This window comes from Oncorhynchus masou, chromosome 28, assembly GCF_036934945.1.
Source record: "Oncorhynchus masou masou isolate Uvic2021 chromosome 28, UVic_Omas_1.1, whole genome shotgun sequence".
Taxonomy (NCBI): domain Eukaryota; kingdom Metazoa; phylum Chordata; class Actinopteri; order Salmoniformes; family Salmonidae; genus Oncorhynchus; species Oncorhynchus masou.
The window spans coordinates 30,351,208-30,377,842 of NC_088239.1; the positions used below are offsets into that span (position 1 = coordinate 30,351,208).

General features: G+C 42.5%; 1 protein-coding gene across 4 annotated transcripts in view; it reads left to right on the forward strand.

Annotated features, from left to right (window-relative positions):
* The window catches only part of dnajb6b (DnaJ heat shock protein family (Hsp40) member B6b), a 34,353-nt gene extending 9,925 nt beyond the window's left edge, over positions 1 to 24,428 (forward strand). Inside the window, exons 2-8 of one of the 4 annotated variants that reach the window (XM_064941888.1) lie at positions 8,884 to 8,999; positions 14,653 to 14,762; positions 16,616 to 16,678; positions 17,067 to 17,177; positions 22,293 to 22,439; positions 22,794 to 22,935; positions 23,157 to 24,428. In XM_064941888.1, the coding sequence (XP_064797960.1) occupies positions 8,935 to 8,999; positions 14,653 to 14,762; positions 16,616 to 16,678; positions 17,067 to 17,177; positions 22,293 to 22,439; positions 22,794 to 22,935; positions 23,157 to 23,262 (744 nt within the window). In that variant the 5' untranslated portion in view covers positions 8,884 to 8,934 and the 3' untranslated portion in view covers positions 23,263 to 24,428. Of the gene's footprint in view, positions 1 to 8,751; positions 9,000 to 14,652; positions 14,763 to 16,615; positions 16,679 to 17,066; positions 17,178 to 22,289; positions 22,440 to 22,793; positions 22,936 to 23,156 lie in introns of those variants that run through there. The other 3 variants (XM_064941889.1, XM_064941886.1, XM_064941887.1) reach the window with 3 other exon arrangements.
* Positions 24,429 to 26,635: the final 2,207 nt, after the last annotated feature.

Here is a 26,635-nt window from a genome sequence, read left to right on the forward strand (position 1 = left end):
TATTGGAGTGGCCATCACAAAGCCCTGAACTCAAACCCATAGACAATTTGTGGGCAGAACTGAAAAAGAATGTGCAAGCAAGGAGGCCTACAAACCTAACTCCGTAACACCAGCTCTGTCCGGAGGAATGGGACAAAATTTACCCAACTTGATTGTGGGAAGCTTGTGGAAGGCTACCCAAAATGTTTGACCCACGTTAAGCAATTTAAAGGCAATACACTCAATTAGTATTTGGTAGCATGTAAACTTCTGACCCACTGGGTATATGATATAGCTGTGATAAAGCTGAAATGTATAATTCTCTCTCCTATTATCATAACATTTCACATTCTTAAAATAAAGTGGTGATCCTAAGACAGGGAATTTTTACTAGGATTAAATGTTAGGAATTGTGAAAAACTGGACTGTACATTGATGTTGCATTGTCCCCAATAAATCAATCAATAAATTAACAACCACTTTCTATGTTCATGCAAGTGACAATGTGCCTGGGAGGAATCCTCACTATCAGTATCTGCAATTTGGCAGTACACCCAGAACATTGTTTAGAGAACGGAAGGTGATATCTCAGTTTCAAGGTCTCTGCTCGGAGAGAAGAAGCCTTGTGAGGTATTGGTCGGTCACATGCATGAACCAAACGTTAGTGATATATTAACTGTGAATAATGAATAAGAAAAATCATGCAAATATGACTTGTCTGTGTAAGCAGTATATAGGAGATCGAACTGGACAAACCCGAGGGAGCTCACTTCAGACCGGTACTTTATGCATCTAAGTTTGACTGTGACCTCTCCAGCTTGCTGTTAATAAGGAATGATTCATTTCAATATTAACTTTGAGTGTCCCTGTGTCGAATTTCCACGACATAACCATCTGTCTTATGTAACCATACCAAACGTAACATATTTGGGTGTCCCGGATTACTATGTTACGTCTCGTCTGAGACCAGGCTGTGCCTGCTAATGCATTATTGTCCCAATTCACGTTTTGACAGCTGAATGGGAACTTGCCTGCCTGCCCGCCCATTTGATCGACGCCAAATGCATTTGACTGACCACTAGGAAAAGGGGATACCTGGTCAGTTGCACAACTGAAATCGGTCTTCTGCATTTAACCCAAACTCTCTGAATCAAAACTAAGAGATATGCTAACTGTAACAGTGGTTCAGCATAGCTAGCTAGCAAAGAGATTGACATTTCTTGCTTGCTCACCAAATGACACCTGCATACGGTATCTAACTGTAGTCACACAAAAAAAAACGGTATGGCGGGATAAAGTCGGCCACTCGTCCAATGACAACATCCTCCCAGCAGCTAGCTAGCTAGCTAACGTTAGGCTCCGTGTATTTAGCTTGCTACATAAATTCAAACTGAAACAGTGCATCCCGAATGGGTGGAGGATCCAAGCAATGTTCCAGGCCAGCTGTGTTTTTTTTTGTTTTTTTTTGGGACTACCAAGACATGTTGGTGAATTATATTAATCGTGCATTGAACTGCATCGATCTATTCTGCCAACAATGCCTTACTCTACATCAGAGGTTCCCAAACTAAGGGTTGCGACCCCATGTGAGGTCACCTGACGTGAAAATGGTGTCGCGGGAGAATTGACAAAATCCTGAGAACAATGTATACCTTTTATTTGGATACATGCATACAGTCAAAAGTTAAACACCTTCTCATTCAAGGGTTTCTTTATTTTTATTATTTTCTACATTGTAGAATAATAGTGAAGACATCAACTATGAAATAACACATATGGAATCATGTAGTAACCAAAAAAGTGTTAAACAAATCAAAATACATTTTATATTTGAGATTCTTCAAAGTAGCCACCATTTTCTTTGACAACTTTGCACACCAATTTCACGAGGTAGTCACCTGGAATGCATTTCAATTAACAGGTGTGCCTTAAGTTCATTTGTGGAATTTCTTTCCTTTAATGCTTTTGAGCCAATCAGTTGTTGTCACATGGTAGGGGTGGTATACAGAAGATATCCCTATTTTGAAAAAGACCAAGTCCATATTATGTCAAGAACAGCTCAAATAAGCAAAGAAAAATTAGTCCATTACTTTCAGACATGAAGGTCAGTCAATCTGGAACATTTCAAGAACTTTGAAAGTTACTTCAAATGCAGTCACAAAAGACATCAAGCGCTATGATGCAACTGGCTCTCATGAGGACCGCCATAGGAAAGGAACACCCAGAGTTATCTCCGCTGCAGAGGATAAGTTTGAGTTACCAGCCGCAGAAATTGCAGCCCAAATAAATGCTTCAGAGTTTAAGTAAGACATATCTCAACATCCGCTGTTCAGAAGAGACTGCGTGAATCAGGCTTTCATGGTCAAATTATTGCGGGAAGAAAACTACTATAGGACACAAGAAGACTTGCTTGGGCCAAGAAACACAAGCAATTGACATTAGACTGGTATAAATCTGTCCTTTTGGTCTGATGAGTCCAAATATGATGATCTCCGCATGTGTGGTTCCCACTGGGAAGCATGGAGGTGTGATGCTGTGGGGGTGCTTTGCTGGTGACTGTCAGTGATTTGATTTAAAATTCAAGGCACACTTAACCAGCATGACTATCCACAGCATTCTGCAGCGATACACCATCCCATCTGGTTTGCGCTTAGTGGGACTATCATTTGTTTTTCAACAGGAAAATTACCCATCAAACCTCCATGCTGTGTAAGGGATATTTGACGAAGGAGAGTGATGCAGCACTCCATCAGATGACCTGGCCTCCACAATTACCTGACCTCAACCCAATTGGGATGAGTTGGACCACAGAGTGAAGGAAAAGCAGCCAACAAGTGCTCAGCATATGTGGGAACTCCTTCAAGACTGTTGGAAAAGCATTCCAGGTGAAGCTGGTTGAGAATGTGTGCAAAGCTGTCATCAAGGGAAAGGGTGGCTACTTTGAAGAATCTAAAATATATTTAGATTTTTTTGCTTACTACATAATTCCATGTGTTATTTCATAGATTTGTCTTTACTATTATTCTACAATGTAGAAAATGGTAAAAATAAAGAAACCCTTGAATGAGTAGGTGTCCCAACTTTTGACTGTGTGTATCTCATTATTCTTGAAGAATGTCATTCATTAATGCCTCATGAGCTTTTTTCAACTGTCCTACCCCAACAGCACCCAAAATATAAGCTGTCTTCATCCCCGTTGTTTGTAAACGATGTAATTATAAACAAATACTGTATAGCCTCAACACCACTCTGTATAGCTGGGATAATTGATATTGTGAATAGACGGTACCACAGACTGATGCATTAAACCTAAACTCGGCAACCAAGAACCACTTGGACATCGTCAATTTTTACAATGCTGTGCGATGATCCTCAGCTTGGCAACAAAAATAATAGCAATGGTGGTGGGGCGGCCTGTGGCGCTGTTTCCCCCGTACTGCTGATTCTGTCTTTATTGTAGGATTGTTGCATTAGACTAAGGTAATGTCTAGGGCATCACTTTATGAACTTGTGACATTATTATAACTCAACTGTTTGGCCATTCATCTAATAACATGGCACATTTGTTTTGCCCTCTCTAACAATGCCAAGCTAATTGGTCGTGATGACTTGCATTTCCTGTCCATTAGTCAGCAGTCTAGCTCTATGCCTGGCCACTGTAACAGTTCAATACTGTCAAACGAATGGCATCGATCATTGCATTGAGTAGGGATCTGATGCACTGAGGCATTGGGATTGATTGACCCACATTCAGAGCTCAGACGTGCACTTGCATAGGGGCACAGATAGCTGTCAAACACTGACAGTATTCACGACGCCAGGACAGCGGAGTCAATTCACCTTAGCTTCAAGGAGGATGGACATGTAAAGTGGAGACTGATGTCAGAAGTACATGTGCCTTGACTTAAATGTAAAGTCAAGACATTGAGATTGTTGAGAAAGAGTCATGAGATGGGTCAGTGGTCAGGGCAATATCAGAGTAGAAGTGCTGCTCTAGAATCAGTTCTTCTGTCCATGATATCTTATTCACAATGGTCTAAAAGACAAGACTAATCCTAGATCAGCAGTTAAAATGTTTCAGAATTTATGAATATAGGTCCTGTGCTCATCTGTATGTCTATTGAGCATGACTCCTATTCATGATCTAGTTCTATTGGAAGGGTGCGGGGGGGGGAACGAGGGAAAGGACCGAGCAAGCGAAGGAAAATGATAAACGAGAGGGAAAGAGTTTAGGATGAAGAGAGGAGTGTATCCCCTGCTCTGGGACAGCAACACTAACCAGGCCTGCTAGAAGTTTACCATCACTGTGCCAACCAGGAGGTGCATGAGGCATCATCTGCCCCTCCCCCCAAAAAACCACACGCTCACATACACTAACAGAGCAGAAAAGGGCACAGAGGTTATTAATAGCAAACAAACAAACAGGATACAACTGGACTCCCAGTGGAACTGGTAACTGATTGCTCTACAAAGTTGATTTCATTGTTTACTAGTTTGTTTGTTTGGTTAAGAACATATTACTTGACTAATATCCTTCATGTATCAGTTTGTTTTAAACCTGGGCTTGGGGTCATATGTTTATGCCGTATTTCTATCTTTGGTAGGTATTGTTTGATATAGTAGACATGGCTATTAGCTTTGAACATGTCTACGACTTTCGTTGGTCGTGTTTTCTCCGTCGATCTTTGAAGAACTTGGGCTGCTCTACGGTTTCAGGTTTAGTTGAGGACCAGGCTGATTTGACCCATAAGTAGTGTGCTGTGGAGTAATGGTGTTAGCTTACAGTAGATACACAAACCAGGTAAACAATGTCAGTTAGTGTAAGACAAGTGAAGTTTGTGTTTTTAAGGTCATTTGAAGGCCATTGTAAACAGCAGAGAGATTCTCCCACTGTCGATTAATATGTAAACAGATCTGTCTCTCTGGCTGCGTTTACACAGCCAGGCCAATTTTGATATGTTTACCACTATTTGGTCTTTTGACAAATCGCATTATCTTTTCACATCAGATCTTTTTCAGAGCTGATCTGATCTGAAGTCAAAAGACCAATTAGAGAAAATAATATAATAAACTGGCTGCCTGTGTACATGCAGCGTGTGTTTCTCACTCTTTCAGCCAGGATTTGACACTTGGCAGGTTCATAGCTTTTGGAATAACATTTTATGGTTTAGTATGGATCGTATGACCGTGACTACAGTGTAGTAATTATTTATTTTTGATATGCGACAACAGACTAACTGCTACAGTAAGGTACTCAAGGCTAAGTCCTAAATGGCATCCTATTCCCTATATAGTGCACTACGTTCGCCAGAGCCCATGGTTAAAAGTAGTGCACTATATAGGGAATAGGATGCCATTTAGGACATACACTTGAGAGCATAGCGCTTTACTTAAGTTCTGTCCTCACTGCTCTGGCCGTCTACAATTGAGATCTGCTGTCTCGGGGACTTCCATTGGGCTACATAGAAATAGAAACCCTTACAAAAGATCCACCGTTGAAAAGTTGCCTCTCTGTTAGCCACGTGGCCGTTCAGCAGATACAATGTACTATTGGGAGGTATGCACCTTGAGCTATGCACTTTTTACCTGGTAATCTTGCTCAATAGGGCATGTCCTGTTTTGATGACTGGAGTATTGGATCTCTCTCAACTTTCTTTGTTTCACAATGCTCCATTTGTACTCTTTTAAACATCTGATGTGATTTCCAAATAAACCGGGAATACCAGGCCTCGGGCAGAGACCTAGTCGCGTCATGGATGTTTCATTAAGTGTTGAACAGTGTGAGGCCACAGTAAGGAAATCATGCAGATTTTCTCCCGGTGTTGTGTGAAGGATCTCCTGTTAGACCAGGGGCCATATGCATCAAGCATTTCAGAGTAGGAGTGCGGATCTAGAATCAGGCCCCTCCCTGTGTAGGTCATCTTAATCTTTGATCTGAAGGCAACGCTGAGACACTCGATAAACACAGCTTTTGCTCTCTATAGGTTTCAATTCCTATACCCCCTGTAGCACCCACTAGGTGCCCTATATACACCCACTAGGTATACTTTGTATGCTCTATACATTCTAGGAAATCTCATCTGATGCTACACTAAAAAAAAGTCTAAATACAACATGTAAAGTGTTGGTTTCATGAGCTGAAATAAAATATCCCAGAAATGTTCCATTCGCACAAAGCTTATTTCTCTCAATGTTGTGCACAGATTTGTATACATCCCTGTTAGTGAGAATTTCTCCATTGCCAAGATAATCCATCCACCTCACAGGTGTGGCATATCAAGAAGCTGATTTAAGCAGCATGATCATTACACGGGTGCATCTTGGGCTGGGGACAACAAAACGGCACTCTAAAATCTGCCGTTTTGTCACACAACACAATACCACAGATATCAAATTTTGAGGGAGTGTGCAATTGGCATGCTGACTGCAAGAATGTCTACCAGAGCTGTTACCAGATTATTTAATGTTAATTTCTCTACCATAAGCCGCCACCAACGTCATTTTGGAGAATTTGGCAGTACGTACAACTGGACTCAAAACTACAGACCACGCGTAACCGTGCCAGCCAAGGCCCTCCACATCCAGCTTCTTCGCCTTCATTAGAAACCGTCTCGGGGAAGCTCATCTGTGTGCTATTTGTCCTCACCAGGGTCATGACCTGACTGCAGTTTAGCGTCGTAACCGACTTCAGTGGGCAAATGCTTTGATGACCACTAACGTTGCTGGAGAAGTGTGTTCTTCATGGACGAATCCCAGTTTCAACTGTACCGCTTGATCAAATCCTATGTGAAGATGTGTCGCGCTGCTTGAGGCAAATCGTGGTCACACCAGATACTGACTGATTTTCTGATCCACATCCCTACTTAAATTTTAAAAAAATGCATCTGTGACCAACAGATTTTACCTGTATTCCCAGTCATGTGAAATCCACAGATTAGAGCCTAATGAATTTATTTTAATTGACTGATTTTCCTTTTTATGAACTGTAACTCAATAAAATCTTTTAAATTGTTGCAGTTTGCATGTTAAAAGTGAATTTCTAAATATGAAGGCTACATTGAAGCATTCGGGTGTGGGAGGAATAGCAGCTAGGATTGGAGAGGAGGCAGAGCGCAAGTTAAGCTTTCCTGAATAACTGGGCCTGCCTGGAGCATATGTGACCACATCCTCATGATTATTATTTTTATAGGACGCCTTGGGAGAATAATGATCTGCAACAGACAGCAAGTCTTTGTATTAAAAGTTTTAAAAAATACAGCCAGACTGGCCTGCTAAGGTGTCTTTCTAGACCTTTATAAACTGTCGACTAGACCCACAACCGACCCAAATGAAATATTAAAATCACAGGAATTTTGTGCCGCTAGTGAAAATGACATTTTCACTGCAGCTGGGAGTAGAATTTTTGTACTCACTTGAAAACAATAATGCAATTATTCATTGTGTTGTAGGCTAGTCAGGATAATTTGTATTGTCCCTAAACAAGATCAATAGGGGAGTTTTTTGAGCTGCGTCTCTTGTCTTCACTATTATTTCATGCGCAATGAGGGACCTGGCCTCTCTGCTGCCAATCAGCTATTCCTATTTATTGTAGTGGATTCATATTAAAAATAGATGCAGCTTTGAATGTGTTTTATATGTGGTATTATGCTAGTTAGCCTATTGCAGATCTGGACAAATGATCCACCTTTGCTGGATATACTGTTACACAGGTAGATTATACTGACCTGTGGTATAGTAAAAGTTAGCACACAGAAAAGCATAAGGGAAGTACCAAAACATATAAGGGGACGTACATGCAAGCACATGAGGAAATGTGGCTAGTATGGAAGAAATTCTATAATAAAATCTCAGAGAATGTAAACCATGAGGGGAAATACACTACCCTCCCCTGTGCCTAATTTAAAAAAATAACCACACAAAAAGCCAGCACAAAAAAAAGGATGGGACTTCCCCTATTTTGGACCCCCCCCCTCCTCCAGTAAATTTTGATCTGTCCCTAATGTTACAACTCTCACATGTCTGGAAAGTGGTCAGACACACACACACACACTCACACTTTTGCATGAAATCAACCTGTTTTAAAGAGGATTTTAGGAATTTTCCCCATGACAATAGTTGATGTCAGTGATAGATACTGTATGTTAATTGAGTTGTAATTAGAGCGTTAATATGTGAAATGAATAAAGGGTGTACAGTGTGACTGGGGTGTCAGTGGGGGTTGAACGTGTGGTACGGGAGTGTCAACACTGTCTGGTGGATCATGCAGATGACTACTGGGGCTGTAAATTGACAGGGGAAGACGACGTCCCATAGACATCCACTTTGGAGTTTATTCTTTTCAAAGCTGCCTCCCATTGGCCACATTAAGTAGCGAGGAAATGGAAGAGTTGTATGGGATGGAAGCACTGTATATCTGGGCATGTTTCGCCTGGTACTCCAGGCCGCCTATGATATCAGTAAAGAAATGCTTATGAAAAGGGGGTCACTTGGGCGTTTTGGCTGTGGCTTCAGATCTTCATTCGTCCATATGCAATCGTAAATCACACTTTCATTCTTACTTATATTGGCAGGCCAGGGTATCCACTCTACCCCATCATGTAACGTTAGAGCTAATGTTAGCTTAAGTCTTGTCCCCAGTTCGCTCTCCTTTCTCTTGCGCTCGCTCGCTCGCTCTCAAGAGGGCTCTATTTTAAGGGCAGTTGATTACATTGTTTAGTTGTGCCACCCTGTGAAACCCTGCCCCCTCCCCCCGTCTATCCTCACCCCACTGGGCCTGGAGGGAGGGAGGTTTCTTAGCTGTCACACATGGCTGCCTCTGTCACTGCCCCACTTTGTTGTGCTTTTCCCCTCATTGAGTTCCTCCACATTGTGTTTTTTTTAAACGGCGCTTTGCTCCCTCTGCAGAGCGACGGCTGAAGACGGCTGTCTAGAAGAAGGAACCAGAGAAAAACAGCCATGACAGAATACTACCAGATCTTAGGGGTCCAGAGAAACGCTTCGGCCGAGGACATTAAAAAAGCGTGAGTACCCGTGTTCGGCATGGCCTCTGCTTTGTTTTTACACGCATGTCGACTTTAGTCGTGTGGGACACTCTCTTTAGGATGTAGTAGACTAATTAATTATAGAAACGGAGAGAGCGCTAACGCTTTAGAAAGTTTCCACTCTTCTCACTCCGCTTCCTGTAACCTGGCTGAGTACCGCTGTCGCAAACCTTCCTGCATGCTCACACACCGGCAGACACACTGAGCAGCCCTGCTCACGCACGGTGACCAAGGTTTCCTATTGTCTTTTGTGAACCGTCACGCGTGTCGTTTTGCCAGTAATGTGTTGTGAATGACGGACACGCGCACCACTCTTTTTAAAACCGCGGTATGATTGTGAGATGATGATCTGCCCTTTTGTGCTGCTAGGCTTGGGAATCTACGGTATGCTTTTTTAAATGTATTTTTAGGGTTTAAGTTAGTACCGACTCCACTGTGAAGGGAGTTTTTTTTCCCCTCTCTTTTCGTTTTTCAGTTTAAGTGTTGAATACAATGGTAACAACCGTCTAAGTCACGAAATTAACCGAGAAGTGGTCTTTTAAACACAAGCGAACGTTTTTTTTCACTTTCAGTTTCAACGCTGACTAGGTCAATTGTGTAACCCCATCTCTCTGATACACTGGGCTACCCACTTCTAACCCTGCCAATTTGAACTGCATTACCTCAATCTTGGAACCTCTTCGCACTTAATAGACTTCCTGTAAAAATATAGTCTGTTACACATATTACTCAAATGTAAATTTGTGCAAAATTTACTACATCTCGACCTCTACCTCCGGAGGTAGTTCATGACACTCGCCAGACAGTTGTTCCCCTTGAAGCAGGGCAGTGTAAACAGAGTTGTCTCGTTAAGCGAACACACCTACGGTGTATATGGTAATGGAAGAGCATTGTTTTTGAAAAGGCTGTAGCAACTTAACAGACTTTTTCCTAATATTTGAATCATGTTTTAAGTTTTAACTTGAAATTGCAGTAACAGCCTGCTACATTTGATTTTGGATTAAAAAGGCCGAGGTAGCCTAGCCACCCGACTTGTGATTATCAACCACATTCACATTTTCTCCGAACACAATTTAAAAAAAAAAAAAGATTTTTGTATTGTTGGTTTGGCAATGCCACTGTCAGCCAGGGAAATATGCTGGGAAGGATTATCACCACAATAAGCAATGTACTTTGAGTCAAACACAGGCCTGGATGAGATCTTTCAGGTCAGGCCACTCCGCAAGGCTCACAAAATCCCCTCGTACCCGGACTTTGAACTACTCCCCTCTGGGTGCAGGTATAGGGCACCCCTTGGCATGAAAAAAGAACTAGACAATAATTTGTGCCAGGTGTGATATCCCTCCTAAATAGCTACGGCTAATGTTCCTATCGACGCAATAAGGCCAACAGGCTAGTCTCTTTTTATTGGTGTGTAACTGTTATGACAGTTGTATTGTCAATTTGTTTTGTATTTAAACCTCACTTTAAATGTGTACATGACACTGCAACAACATTTCCCCATGGGGACAAAGTAAAGTAACAAGAAACCCCCTGTTTACACCTCTCTGTGACAGTTCGTTACAGGATGAAGTAGTTTGCAGACAGAAGCTCTTCTGAAAAATGCACAGGAAAAGCACTTAAGTATTTGTAGCTGTATTCTCTCATGCAGGCCCGGTCCTGGCTGCTCTGCCGCCCACTGATTATCATGCCAATTTAGCCCACGGGTCGAAACCAATGTTGTATGCTATATACTCAAATGTATGTGGACACCCCTTCAAATGAGTGGTTTTGGCTATTTCAGCCACACCCGTTGCTGACAGGTGTATAAAATCGAGCACATAGCCATGCAATCTCCATAGACCAACATTGCCAGTAGAATGGCCTTACTGAAGAGCTCAGTGACTTTCAACATGCCACTATCATAGGATGCCACCTTTCCAACAAGCCAGTAAGTCAAATTTCTGCCCAGCTAGAGCTACCCCGGTCAACTGTCAGTGCTGTTATTGTGAAGTGGAGAGGTCTTGAAGCAAAAACGGCTCGGCTGCAAAGTGATAGGCCACACAAACCCACAGAACCGGATCTCTGAGTGCTGAAGTGCATAGCGCGTAGAAATCGCCCGTCCTCGGTTGCAACACTCACTACCCATTTCCAAACGGCCTCTGGAAGCAACGTCAGGGAGTGTCATGATATGGATTTCCATGTCCCAGCAGCCAAACACAAGCCTAAGATCAGTGGAAGCGCATCTCTGTCGTGATGAATCACTCTTCACCATCTGGCAGTCCAAAGGACAAATCTGGGTTTGGCAGGTGCCAGGAGAGCACTAGCTGCCGGGCTGCATAGTGCCCAACTGTACAGTTTGGTGGAGGAGGAATAATAGTCGGGGGCTGTTTTTCATGGTTCAGGCTAGGCCCCTTATTTCCAGTGAAGGGAAATCTTAACACTATAGCATACAATGACATTCTAGACGATTCTGTGCTTCCAACTTTGTGGCAACAGTTTGGGGAAGGCCCGTTCCTGTTTCAGCATGACAATGCCCCGTGCAAAAAGCGAGGTCCGTACAGAAATGGTTTGTCGAGATCGGTGTGGAAGAACTTGACAGAGCCCTGACCTCAACCCCATTGAACTCCTTTGGGATGAATTGGAACACCGACTGCGAGCCAGGTCTAATTGCCCAACGTCAGTGCCCGATCTCACTAATGCTCTCGTGGCTGAATGGAAGCAAGTCCCCGCAGCAATGTTCCAACATCTAGTGGAAAGCTTTCCCAGAAGAGTGGAGGGTGTTGTAGCAGCAAAGGGGGGTCCAACTCCATATTAATGCCTGTGATTTTGGAATGAGCATATGTCCACATATTTCTGGTCATTTACTGTATATAGAAAGCATTCAACCCCTTTACCTTTTCCACATTTTGTTGTTTCAGCCTGAATTTAAAATGGATAAAATCTCAATATTATGTTTTTTGCATTTTTCACAAATGTATTAAAAGCTGAAAGGTCTTCAGTCAATAAGTATTCAACCACTTTATAACACATACTGTCCACATACTTTTGTTCATGTAGTGTATATAAACCCTGGATGACTGGCAGGGCGCGCTGTATTAAAGCCATCGCTCAGCCGTCTTGGTACTCCACCATTGTAAAAAAGATTTTGGAAGCTTTACAAATGCATTTATTAATGTCTACGTTAGTTTTTGACACTTGTTAATGCATAGGGCTTACTTTAAAATTATTATTTTAGCTAAACATACAAATAAAAACACTAAGGAAAATGATATATATCATTTTCCTTAGTGTTTTGTCTTTTGAAACATTTTAATTGAAATACTGTATCATTCCAATACCACTGCTCTTACTGGGGAGTATTTTCCTTAGTGTTTTTGTCTTTTGAAACATTTGGTTACTAAGACTACCAATGCTCTTACTAGATAGCAATCCAGGCTTTATATACATCATTGGTTGAAATTCCTGGACAGCAGTTGTGAGGAGCCTGATTTTTCCATTCCAGATATTGTCCATTTAACTTGGACCTTTCCTGTTTTTAGCGTTGTTTGTTAACATGTCATTCACATCGAAGCACATTTTTATTTGATTGGGACACCATTTTAGGTTAGCTATTTGATCGGAGAAACATGCATGATGTACAAAATATCTGTCTCATGACATCGTTCAAAATATATCTCCGGCCTGTAGGCTACAGAAAACTGCACTTTTTTTGTACCGTAGGCTACAGGCTACATGATTTATGGTCCTTTTTTTTTTTTTTTTTTGGAACATTGTGGTGCGACGCAGCGGTGCGCCTCTCTCCAACAACACCGTCCAGAGGCACGCTGGGCATGAATAATAATTTGCTCCCCTGCCCTTTGACAAAGTGGTTAGGCCTACTGCTTATCATGGGGCGGCATCAGCGCTCACCTAAGTAACCCATATGCCACTGACTGAGAGAAATTTACATTGTTTTGGGGCAGAATTCTTTAAGGTATGTGTGTTGTTGCAAGTCTTGGTCAGTTTAGCTCGGGAAATGCCGCCCCACGCCAATCTGCCGCCCCCGGCAGCCGACTAATCATTCCTATTTGGCTGGCCTGCCCTGGTCTTAAGGCAGCAGTCTCACCTGAAGGCAATCTGTGGTTTACCTCGGGCCTGAAGCACCCCACCAGTGCTCTTGTTTTCCTTTTTTGTTTTTGTCTTTCACCTGTAGGTGAGTTTGGACACCCTTTTTACAGGGACCGTATGTAATCCAGCGTCTGAGAAGTGCTGCTCTAAAATCAGTTTAGCCTTTTTAGATCACCATTTTAATAAGATTACATGGACAGCGAAGACCTCGTCCTAGATCAGCACTCCTCCACAGAGACGCTTGACTCCTATGGCCCGAGGTCTGCATGGAGTCCTGGGTCTTAATGTGCTCCTTCTCAGAAGAATATATTGTCATAAAAGGATACATCCCTACTCTGTGGTCTCTGCAGCCTTATGGAGGAGCTCTGAGTCAGGCCCATCCTCCATAGTGTCTGTGCCTGTGTCTGTAACGGCACCCTAGTTTCTATTTAGTGTGGGTCAAAAGTGGTGCACCCGCTCCTCCCGTCACATTCTGTTCAAGGTCCCCAAAGCGCACACATCCCTGGGTCGCTCCTCTTTTCACTTCGCTGCAGCTAGCGACTGGAACGAGCTGCAACAAACACTTAAACTGGACCGTTTTTGTCTCCATCTCTTCAAAGACTCAATCATGGACACTCTTACTGACAGTTGTGGTTGCTTCGTGTGATGCATTGTCGTCTCTACCTTGCCCTTTGCTGTTGTCTGTGCCCAATAATGTGTGTACTATGTTTTTGCGCTGCTACCAATGTTGTGTTGCTGCCATGCTATGTTGTCTTAGGTCTCTGTATGTGGTGTTGATGGTGTCTCTTGTCGTGATGCATGTTTTGACCTATTTATATTTTTTTACATTCTTCATCCCAGGCCCCCATCCCCTCAGGAGGCCATTTGCCTTTTGGTAGGCCGTCATTGTAAATAAGAATTTGTTCTGAACTGACTTGCCTAGTTAAATAAAGGTTTACATTTTATTTTATATAGGGATGCATTTGGGACGAGAGAACTGCTGAATCAGTACAATCCGCTGTCCTGGACTGCAGAGTCATGGAGTTTACCCTGCCTCCCTTTTTAAATATATATATTTTTTTAATGTATTTATTTTTGCTGGGTGGGTTAGAATTGAGCTAGCAGCCTTAAACACCTTGCTGCTCTGCCTGCACTTGTGGTTGTTTTTTTTGTCTTCCAATTAAGTGTCACGACACAGATGGTTGTGTAATTTGAATGACGAAATCGGACTACTGAATCTTTTTTTTTACATCCTCTGTTTGCAATTCAGCAAACAGTTTGAGCAATTTATCTGTTAAATTGATAATTGCACTCTCCTGGTCAGCCCTCAGTCGTCAACCCACAATTCTATCAGCGAATGATAAAAGAACGCCTCAATTGAATTACTACTCATGGAACAATGTGGCATATTGACAGTTATACGTAGTTGGTATTTGTTATGAAATGAATGGTGAGATTACCAATCTCCTTAGATGAGAACTGACGGTGGTATCTTTGGGCTTTACATGTCTGTGCATGCGAGTCTATTTCTGTGTAGTAAAATATGTCATCTGCCATACTGTAGGTACAGAAAGCTAGCACTAAAGTGGCATCCAGACAAGAACCCAGACAACAAGGAAGACGCAGAGAGGAAGTTCAAAGAGCTTTCAGAAGCCTATGAGGTCCTGTCAGACGGTAAGATCCCCCCTCCACCTAAGACTCCTCATTATGCTAATGCACATGTCACGAATCCCGGATCTCATTACCACATCCGGTTGTAAAAAAAAAAAAAAAAAATATATGCGTGAAACTACAGCGTTGCAGTTCTTGAACCAAACCGTTGCACCTACTACCATACCCTGTTCAAAGGCACTTAAATCTTTTCTCTTGCTTATTTACCCTCTAAATGGCACACAAAAAAAAAACAATCCATGTCTGAGGCTTAAAATCCTTCTTTAACCTCCCCTTCATCTACTCTGATTTTTAGGTGGATTTAACAAGTGACCTCAATAATGGATCATAGCTTTCACCTGGTCAGTGTACATTTTCGAAACGTTACAAGAACCCGTTACGCTAAAATGTGTAACATGATACGACTGCCACCTGTAAAATTGTACGATGTGGTGGACAGACGGCTAGCTACATAGCATGCACACATGAGGTCTAGGCCTTCTTGATTAGTGATATCTGTCTGCTGTACAGATTACATGACTGCTTAAAACCCCCCCAAAAAGGTACATTAGCCTATCACCCTAGGTGTCTTTATGATGTTTTCACCTCTTTGTTTCCAACCAAACATATGACCAGTCATGTGTTGCTGCCAGATGGTGAACACACCATAACTATTGTCTTTGTCCACATTGAAAATAACCCTTTGTCTGTCTGTTACAGGACTAAAATTATCTATGTACTTGACAGTGCTGAGATGTCAGCTGTGTCCTAAACGGCACCCTATTCCCTATGCAGTGCACTACTTTTCACGGGCCCTGGTCAAGAGTAGTGCACTACATAGGGAATATGTTTGGGACGCATTGTAGGCCTGCGAGCACAACTGAGAACTGTACTGTCTCGATTTATTTGTCCCCGTTATGTCCTGCTCTCCCAGCAACAGCAGCTATCAACAGGCCAGTAATTGTTTCCCTTCAAAGCACACGTCAGGACCGTTTGTGCTGTGGAGTATACACACTTGAACATCGACTTTCCTCTTTTGGTTCTCGTATAAGCCTTTAAGTAGTCGCTCTTTTTGTCGTTTCACTTTTTTTCCGCCTATCAAGTTATGGGGTGGTCATTTATGACTTTCATGAAAATAGGCATAAACGGCCACGCTCTCGCCCAGTTGTCCAATGGTTTGTCTGCATCGTACACTCAGGTTTCTGACTGGGCCTTTTCCCAGCATTCACCTCCGAGACAGAATTGTAACCTATCGGTGAAAGAAGAGCACAGGTGGAAGACTGAGAGGTCTACGAGGAAGGATGTTAAGACTTAGGAGAAAGTAGTTTAAGACCGGTTGAGAAGGCATGATTTCAACCAGTTTTGCCATTAAAATGATGTATTCTTCTCACTGGGTAGAAGAAAGGGTCTTAAGACTGAGATTGCGCTTGATGTTTTATTAACTCTTTGAATGTGAACTCTAAAACATTGAGTGTAATTTGGAAGCAAGCATCAAGTCAATAGATTTGTGTATACATTATAACTAAGCAGGTAGTATTAAGGAGCCACTAAGGCCATTTCACATGTACCTCGTGTATCAAGTTATGAGAATGAGGCAGGATCTGTTTCATATCCAGGAAGCTATTATTATCCAAAGGTCGCAGCGCTCTCTCATTTAAATGGAGAACAGAAACGACACTTTGTCAAGTTCAAAGTGCCCCAAATGGCACCCTATTCCATAGTGTTCTACTTTTGACTGAGGTCAGACCATGGCCCATAGAGCTCTGGTCAAAAGTAGTGTGCCCCATAGGGAATAGGTTGCCATTTGGGACACATCCACTGTGACCATTGCCTGACAATTTCAGATCTCTAATCCCTCCTTTTCTTCGTATCCCTAGCAAACAAGAAGAACCAGTATGACCGGTATGGTAAAGAAGGCTTGGCTGGAAATGGAGGCAGAGGTATACATTACTCTTCATGTTTTGATATGTAGAGCCTCTCTAGGAAATCTGGAGGTTAAACATGTATGTTATATGATACAGCATAATGACACAATGTCTGAAATGACACACAAAGCTAGCGAGCATGCCTCTACCAATGTACAGCTCTATGGGGTCAACTTCAGTGTGTTTACCATAAACCTGACCGGGCAATATACCAACCTCGCTCTTTTTTTTCTGAGGACTCAAAACCATTAGCTGTCAACTAAGCCTCGTAGTGCCATGCTACCCTCATAGTTCCCTCGAGTAATTGAACTATGTTCAGATCGCCACGTACTGCAGGACCAGGAATATGTTTCTATCGCTCAGTAACTCTCATGGTATGTTCTTATTCTCTTGTTTCTTCCAGGAGGGCATTATCACAACGGTGATCACTTCAGTGGTGGGTTCACATTCCGTAACCCCGAAGATGTCTTCAGGGAATTCTTCGGAGGTCGAGATCCATTTGCCGATTTCTTCGGTAAGTCTTTTCCTCCCACTGAGGCCAGAGAATGCCCAGAGAGAGCCTAGCTCCCGGAGACACCAATGGTAATTGCCCTTATTCTATAGAGTGGAAAGAGAGTGATTGAGGATGGAGCCATACTTTGGTACGCTCTGTCTCTGACTACTTTTATTATGTACAATTCATCCAAGTTTACTCAATTTTGGATGTGATGTAACCGCTTATCCCTGTGTAGATAATATTCAATAGGAATCTATCGCTATACTGTTGATTATAACCCATACGGCTTTGATCACCAGGAATTGCGATTACGTTATTCAACGTTGCCTTGAGTGAGATCTGCGCTTTTTAATTCCTTGAACAGTCCCTAACTTTTCACTGTCGATTATACCCACAACTAGATTCACGTTCTTAACCCCCCTGTGCACATGCTACTAATTGTGTGCCGATCTGGGTCAACCTTGCTGCCTGGATGAGAGCGTCTGGGCTGTTTGCTGGCCTGCCTGACAGTAGTGTTTATGTAGCTATTACAGAGAGTTGTACAGAACTGGCTACAATGCAGACTGATTACGGGTAAGTGAGGTAGCCAGGGTGGGAAATTAACACCATCCACCAGCGACTTGCTGTCTGTTCTTACCAGCCACGTTGGCGGGGGTCACACAGAGCATTTGGGAGCAGTTTATTGTTTGATACAAAGCCCACATGTAATAAAAAATAAAAATAATTAAAACTACAACTCTTTGAGAGTGTGTCAGCTCCGGAAGAGAGCATCTCAATGCTACAGTTGTGAAAGTGGGGTGGGGGTACAGCATAGGTTCAATATCTGGTTCAAACGATATTGAGAGCGATGGAGACCTTGCCTGCTGGAACAGGTCTGGCTGTCTGTCTGTTCTTTGAAATCAATTTGAAAATGTTCAATATATGCTATTCTATGCGTTTTCTGTGATTTATCAAAAAATGTGGCTTGTAAACAAATTGAGTATCTGGTCAATTTGGGCAACCATTGCAGCTAGTGGACTATAAAGTAAAATCCCTCCCTGGAGGCAGCCAGGACTGTGCTCAGGGTCCTGTCTAGCCTAACTGTCGTAGCCTGGGTGTGACTCAGGACTTTAGCAGTCAGTTAAACCCTCGTGTGTTTTACTAGTCTTCGCAGGACCCCAAGCTGCTGCTGTGTCTAGTGACTGACTGACAGACTGACTGACAAACCATCAGCACCAGCTGACATAATGACAGCCAGCTATACAATCACCATGCCTCTGGCTAGAGGGGCGGGTGGGTACTGTATTACCCATAGAACTGGCTTTCGAGAAGAAGACAAAAAAACAGCCATTGCATCATTTAGTCTCTTCCAACCACAGACTGGATAGCCTAGATGGTCTGGGTTAAAATGTAAAGTTTACGAGCAAACAGGGACGCCTATTAAGCCAGGAACATAGTGTGGTGCTCCATGCCATCAGCCTCGCAGGTACTATCCTCTTACCGGCTGCATTGAGGACATGCTGTCTGATGCTGCTGCTGGACACTGCCAACATGGGAGTAAACAGCAACAGCTGTCCTCTGCACTCTGTGGATGCGTCCCAACTGGCACCTTATTCCCTATATAGTGAGGGAGTAGGCAGTGTTGGGGAGTAACTGACTACATGATTACAAAAAACAAACTAATCAAAACAAACTTTATTTGTGTGAACTTTACCGTAAAATGCTTACTTACAAGCCCTTAACCAACAGTACAGTTCAAGAAGTTATATGTAATCTGATTTGAAAAATAATCATGTAAAACATCCGTTTTTTACGTTACCAGCAAAAATATTGTAATTGGATTATGCTAAAATGCGTAACGTATTATGCGAAAGCAACCTGTAAAATGTATCAACCTCGGAGCTTCCTGCATACTCCTACACCACACACATTCATCAAGTATTATTGTAACCCCTCCCCTGTTTCACATGTGTTTCCACACACAGACACATGCGTCTGACGCTATTACAACTGGTCTTATTTTAATACAGAAGCTATTTTTGAAAGCATTCCAGCTGAATGATGTAGGCTCTCATATCCGTCCACTGTCTGAGGCTCGCCTCCATATTTAGAGCTCTGTGGGTGAACCGTGGATGCCTCACTCTCATTCGCTGAGCAGATGCCGGCTTTCACACCACTGACTGAGCCAATAGGCTCCCTACTACAACACGTCTCCCATTGGTCAAAACAACACCTTCCGTAACCGCAAGTCACTGAACATTGGCTGAGTTTAGTAATAGTTTAGCAATAGCTTTCAAAGGCCATTTTCAAGTCCATTATATTATAAATAACCCTGCTACATTAAATCCTCGCCTAACGACATAACTAAATAAGTCACATCAAGGGACACCGAGATAAACAAGAAGGGTTTTAATTCTAGATCATAAATGATATTATGACCAGCCTCGTTAGAAACATCTTCCATGCTCCTCTGCATCCCAAATGGCACCCTTCTCCTTACTTGGTGCACTCCTTTTGACTAGGGGCCCATAGTCATGAGCTCTGGTCAAAAGTAATGCACTATATGGGGAATAGGGTGCCATTTAGGACTCAGCCCCAGTTCCAGTAGTGGTGGAGACCTCCTGTGGTGGGGGGGTCACCACATTGTGGTGGGGGTCAGTCCATTTGAGATGCACAATGGAATACAGAGAGGATTAGAGGGCGGCTTTATGGAGAGGTTGCTGCTGGGTTTAATACGGACCTTTTCTAAGGGGAGAGGGAGTGTGACTGAGTCCTCAGGGTCCTCATGCATAAACGATCCAATTAATAAATGAATTCTGACATTGTGTGGTGGATTGGAGAGCGGAAGCAGCAGGGGATTTTTCTTTCTAACGGGGAGGGCAGCTATTTTTCTCAGCACAATCACGTCTGTCTCTATGGGAGGGGAGGGTCTCCCATGTGACTACTGCAGTCATTTATGGTTAAGAATAACACAAACCTCTGAATGATGATGTGATACTGTAAATGATTGAACTCCTTAATTTGTTTATATCCTGGTGAAAACAAAACCCCTCATATTATTTGATATATCAGACATTTCCTTCCAAAAAGTCTGTAGGTTAATGCACTTTACCCTTTGGGGAATGGGGACACAACATCAGTGAATGAGCCAGCTCAATTTATAGATATGTATTTATTCTCAACAACAAAAATAAACACGACATGTAAAGTATTGGTCCCATGTTTTATGAACTGAAATAAAAATCCCAGAAATGTTCCATAAGCACAAAAAGCTTATTTCTCTCAAATTGTCTCCTTTGCCAAGATAATCCATCCACCTGACAGGTGTGGCATATCAAGAAGCTGATTAAACCGCATGATCATTATACAGTTGCACTTTGCTGGGGACAATAAAACAACACTCTAAAATCTGCAGTTTTGTCACACAAAATGAAACAAATGTCTCAAGTTTTGAGGGAGTGTGCAATATGCATGCAGACTGCAGGAAGGTCCGCTAGAGCTGTTACTGATAATTTAATGTTAATTTTTCTACCTTAAGCTGCCTCCAACATCGTTAGAGAATTTGGCAGTACATCCAGCCGCCCTCACAACCACAGACCACGTGTAACCCAGCCCAGGACCTCCACATCCGGCTTCTTCACCTGCGGGATCGTCAGACCAGCCACCTGCGGAGCTGACACAACTCTGGGTTTGCACAACCAAAGAATTTCTGCACGAACTGTCAGAAACCGTCTCGGGGAATCTCGTCTGCGTGCTCATCGTCCTCACCATGGCCTTGACCTGACTGCAGTTTGGTGTTGTAACCAACTTCAGTAGGTAAATTCTCACCTTCGATGGCTACTGGCACGCTGGAGAAGTGTGCTCTTCACGGATGAATCCCGGTTTCGACTGTACTGGGCAGATGGCAGACAGCGTGTATGACGTCGTGTGGGAGAGCGGTTTCTGATGTCATCATTGTGAACAGAGGGCCCCAAGTGGCGTTGGGGTTATGGTATGGGCAGGCATAAGCTACGGACAATGAACAACACAATTGCATTTTATCTAAGCAATTTGAATGCGCAGAGATAACTTGACAAGATACTGAGGCCCTTTGTCGTGCCATTCATCTGCTGACATCCTCATGTTTCAGCATGATAATATACAGCCCCATGTTGCAAGGATCTGTAGACCATTCCTGGAAGCTGAACATGTCCCAGTTCTTCCATGGCCTGCATACTCCCCAGACATGTCACCCATTGAGCATGTTTGGGATGCTCTGGATTGGTGTTGACAACAGCGTGTTCCAGTTCCTGCCGATATCCAGCAACTTCGTACAGCCATTGAAGATGAGTGGGACAACATTCCACAGACAACATTCAGCAGTCTGATCAACACTATGCGAAGGAGATGTGTCGCGCTACATTCCGACTGGTTTTCTGATCCACGCCTTTAAAAAACAAAAAATTAAGGTATCTGTGACCAACATATACATATCTGTATTCCCAGTCATGTGAAATCCATAGATAATGGCCTAATACATTTATTTAAATTGACTGGTATCCTTGTATGAACTGTAACTCAGTAAAATCTTTGAAATTGTTGCATGTAGCATTTATTTTTGTTCAGTGTAGATGGGCCTATGCCATTTTCAGTGGTGTAAAAATACTTTAAAGTAGGTTGTGGTGTCTGTGCTGTACTCTTTATATTTCTGACTACTTTTACTAAATTACATTCCTAAGTAAAATAATGTACTTTTTACTCCATTCATTTTCCCTTACACCCAAAAGTACTCCTTACATTTATATAATATTTAGCAGGACAGGAAAATGGTCCCAATTCACGCACTTATCAAGAGAATATACCTGGTCATTCCTACAGCCTCTGATCTCTGGCGGATTAACGGACTCACAAAATACAAATGCGTTGTTTGTAAATGACGTTGGAATGTTCCCCTGGCTAACTGTAAATGTAAAAAGATTTTTACTTTTGATACTAAAGTATATTTCAAACCAAATACTTTTAGACTTTTACTCAAGTAGTATTTTACTTGTTGACTTTTACTGGAGTCATTTTCTATTAAGATTTCTTAACATTTACTGAAGTATGACAATTGGGTACTGCTATGTGGGTGAAAGTGAACTTGAGTAATGTGTTGTCATGGTCTCTCCCCAGCAGACGATGACTTCTTCGGTGGGGGACACAGGCAGCGGGTGGTGAACCAAAGTAGGACCGGAGGATCCTTCTTCCACGGATTTGGTGGCTTCCCCCCCTTCGGGGCGGGCTTCCCAGGGTTTGGTTCAGGTGCGCTTCCCCTGCAGCACGGTAATACTTCAAATATGTGTGTACTAAAACTCTGGTTAAACTAAAACTTCTTCTCACAGAAGTTGTTTACAATTTAAATCATATCATAATTCAATCCCATCTGTTACTATGCCTTTCACTCAAGGGTGTGTTTGTAAGACAAATGTCACCCAGAGAGCTGAAACATTATTTGATGTTACTTTCCTTTAATGAGATCTATCCTGATGTTATCCTATGATAAGTTTCACGCAGTTCTTAGCTACAGTCTCAATTGAGATGTAAATGTCAAAAGGAGAAATGGTGAGATTTGGAGTGGGTATATGAGTGTGACCAGTAAAATGAAATGCTTACTCGTAAGCTCTGTGTCCCTCCTAGGTTTCACCTCCCTGGGACATATGGGTGGAGGAGGCTTCGCCTCGTTTTCCTCTTCATCTTTCGGAGGTGGAGGAGGAATGTGCTCCCGCTCGGTGTCTACCTCCACCAAGTTCATTAACGGCAGACAAATTACCACAAAACGGTACAGCTCAACACAGCTAGTCAGTCAATGACGTCTATGCTTCACTGACTTGTCCTCACCCTGTGTTTAAAGGGATAGTTTCCTCAAAATAGAAACACAGGACTTTCCTAGGATGTCATTGATTCATCAAGAAAGTTGGGAATAGAGAAAAACAGAGTAACGTATAACAAGGTTATGATTTAAAATAATATCTGTTCTAAGTCTGTTTTTATCTCTTGCAGGATTGTGGAGAACGGCCAGGAGAGGGTGGAGGTGGAGGAAGACGGTCAGTTAAAGTCTCTAACCGTCAACGGTAAGGAGCAGCTCCTAAGACTGGATAACAAGTGATGACCTCTGCACAACGTTTGAAATACTCACACCTGACCTGGAAACAAACTAAACTAACTCAGCTTGACGATGCTGCTCAGGGTCGCGACCTTACGGTAGTTGGTTTCTCTCCTCTCCCTCCCTGTTGACATTTGTAGTTAACATTCCTCATGGCGAGGAAATGTGTTCTCAACTGAGTTTAGCCACAGGAGCGAGGAACGTTCAGATACGGTTGTATTTATTCCCGTTTCACCTTTTTTTGTTCTGGGACCTTTCTCTTACTAGGACCACTGTTTATTACTGATTTGTACTATTCATTTATTTTTCTGTATTGCAGTTTTTTCATGAGTAGACTTCTTGTCCTTTTAGTTCTAGAAGCCAAGGGCACAAGCTGTACTGCGTTGCTTTTGTTCTTTTGAACTATCTCAGCTTTAACCCTTTGTCTCTCTAACCTTTTTTAAAACCATTTTCACACTCCTTCGTTTCAGATGAACACATCTAGAGGATTAGTGCATTGATACAGTATTCCTATGCATTTTGCTTTCTGTTGGTTTGTTTGCTTGTTTTGGAATATGAGTGTTTCTTTCATCTCTGCATGATTTGCCAATGACGAGGCTGTTCATGTTCCTGACTAACTGTTTCATCAACTCATCATAAATAGAGACTATATAGCGTACCGGTCAGAAGTTTGGACACACCTACTCATTCAAGGGTTTTTCCTTTTTTTTTTACTCTGTTCTACATTGTAGAATAACAGCGACGACGTCAAAACTATGAAATGACACGTATAGAATCATGTAGTAACCCCCCCAAAAAATGTTAAATAAATAAAAATATATTTTGTATTTGAGATTCTTAAAAGTAGCCACCCTTTGCCTTGATGACAGCTTTGCACACTCTTGACATTCACTCAACCAGCTTCACCTGGAATGCTTTAAGTCTTGAAGGAGTTTCCACATATGTTGAGCACTTGTTTGCTGCTTTTCCTTCACTCTGCGGTCCAACTCATCCCAAACCATCTCAATTGGGTTGAGGTCGGGTGATTATGGTGTGTCCAAACATTTGACTGGTACTGTGTATATCTATCTAGAAATAGGGGATTTTGTGTACTTTGTAAAACAACTAAAAAAGATACATTGGTCAATAAATCTCAGCTTGAACCCTCTTAGGGGCCGTTGCATTCACAATGAGTGTGTGTGTGATTCTGTTTTGCTTGAGTGACACCCACCCACTCCCTCAATGTGTGTGTGTGCTTACTTGATGACCCCTGCTTCACACAAACACACAGGGAAAAGGAAACCGCCCTCACTGGTTTTCCAATAAAACTCACTCATCACGTCACTCTCACGTGTTCATTTGAACCTACTAATGAAATAGTTTTACCGCTAAGCTAATCGTTTACGCCTGCATTTTTATAGTGGTGCATCATATCAAATTCATTCAGTGATAGCAGTTACTTCGTGGACTATCAGTATAGAATGATTAGCTCGCGTCAACATAAGATGCACTGTGGCAGTAATTAGTTGCCTTTGGTCAAGAATGTCCATTTCAACAAAAGGTACGTATTCCTACACTCACACATCCCTCTTGAATCCATTAAGCTGTGTCCCTTGCCCTCCTAGTATCAGTAAATGTGATGCTGTTTGCTTAGAGACTGGGAGTTATACACATCCTCACCTCAGCGTTTCCCCAACTGTCACAGCACAGTGTTTGCATCCCAATTGCACCCTATTCCCTATATAGTGCACTAATTAGGAAACCGTGCCATTTGGGATGCAGACGGTGTCTGTTTTTGTCCTTCATCTATAGCAACATGTAAGCTGTTTATCAGATGTGATTACCAGTGTTTTGTTTATAAACCATTAGGTTTTAAACAAACCGGCACTGCTTTGATGTTCATTGCAATGTCTTATAATGGAGACTGGGCTGCTTCAACTGGTACCCTGTTACCTACATAGGGCTCTGGTCAAAAGTAGTGCACTATATTGGGAATAGGGTGCCATTTGAGACGTAGCCCGGGTTGTATTCTCCGTCAGCAATGGGCGGTTTTGTTCAGATGCTGTCCAACCGTGCCACTGTCTGACACTGGCTGTGGGTACAGGTGGTGGCAGATTGGCAGCAGTTGGCACAAGGGGTTACAGCTGTTTATCTTGCCCTGGCCTGCGGTAGAAGGGAAGTGTGTTTTTGAGGGTGTATATTTGTGTGTGTGTGTAGAACAGATCAGTCGTGCACAGCAGTTCTGAGGAATGTGCTAAAAGGGGTCCGTTTATTTACACAAGCTTCAGTGCATTTTTGTGAGGCGTTTAAATGAGGGGAGAAAGCTGTCACTGTGGAGCAACGAGAACAGAGCGAACAGGTCTCTCCACGTAGTTTACCGTCCCATTTTTGTTTTGTGTAAGAACCACCATCCTCTCATGGGAAACGTCTAAAATAAAGCTGCAACAGGCACATTGTAATACGTCTTCTGTTTGGTTGTCTAGTCAGTACGATCCTGTATTTCACAATGTTGGCGTACAGCTCTATTTGTCCTTCAAATTCCTTCAGCTGTGGCAGCCATTTTTCCATCACTCTGCTGCTCTGTTGGTTTTAATTCTCACCTGAAGGTTGATGGAAGATGTGGCTGCGTTGCTAGGTGACATTGTGGCCCTGTCCTTGTGGCTGCCTGGCTCAGGTTACCTGTGTGTGTGTGGGGAGATGTGCTGATGAGTGGAGGAGATTATTGTACCCTCCACTGTGGTAGAGTTGACATTGTAAGGAGAGTCAAGGTCCCTGGATAAATCCCGGGACTAGCACTGCTGTTAAATGTTAACAATTCCTGTTAAGGCCTTGCATTCAATTGAATTACAACACACTTTGCCCTCAGTGGGAGACAAATATTTTAAGGGTCATAAAAGCGGCTTGAATTAGTCTTCCCACTTGCTTTTTAATAACTGTTTGAGCCAGGGGCAAGATTACGGCTTTGATTATGAAAACAAACATAATTAAAATGAATGTAGGGCTTGAATATATTGATTTCCTCAATTGTAATGAAATTACGGTCAAAGTATTTTTCCACGGTGCAATAGCTCCTCCTGTTGACTGAAAACCGCCATTGCATTTCTTTGTTAACGCAATAGAACACAACAGTATTTTGTAATGATTTAAATAATTGAATTTGCATTTATTACAAACAAGTTAGGTGTTGTACACAACAAATTATGAGATGTAGGCCTGAAGACAACCCGGAAGACAGTGTAGTTCTCTCTCTCTCCCTGTGTTGTAGAGTATGTTCCTGGCACTAGGTTGCGCTGTCTCTACATTAACAGGAGAGGATGACATCACCCTATTCTACAAGTAACTGCCAAAATAATAGAAAAACTTGAGAAAATGAGGGACACAAAGTATATTAAAAGCA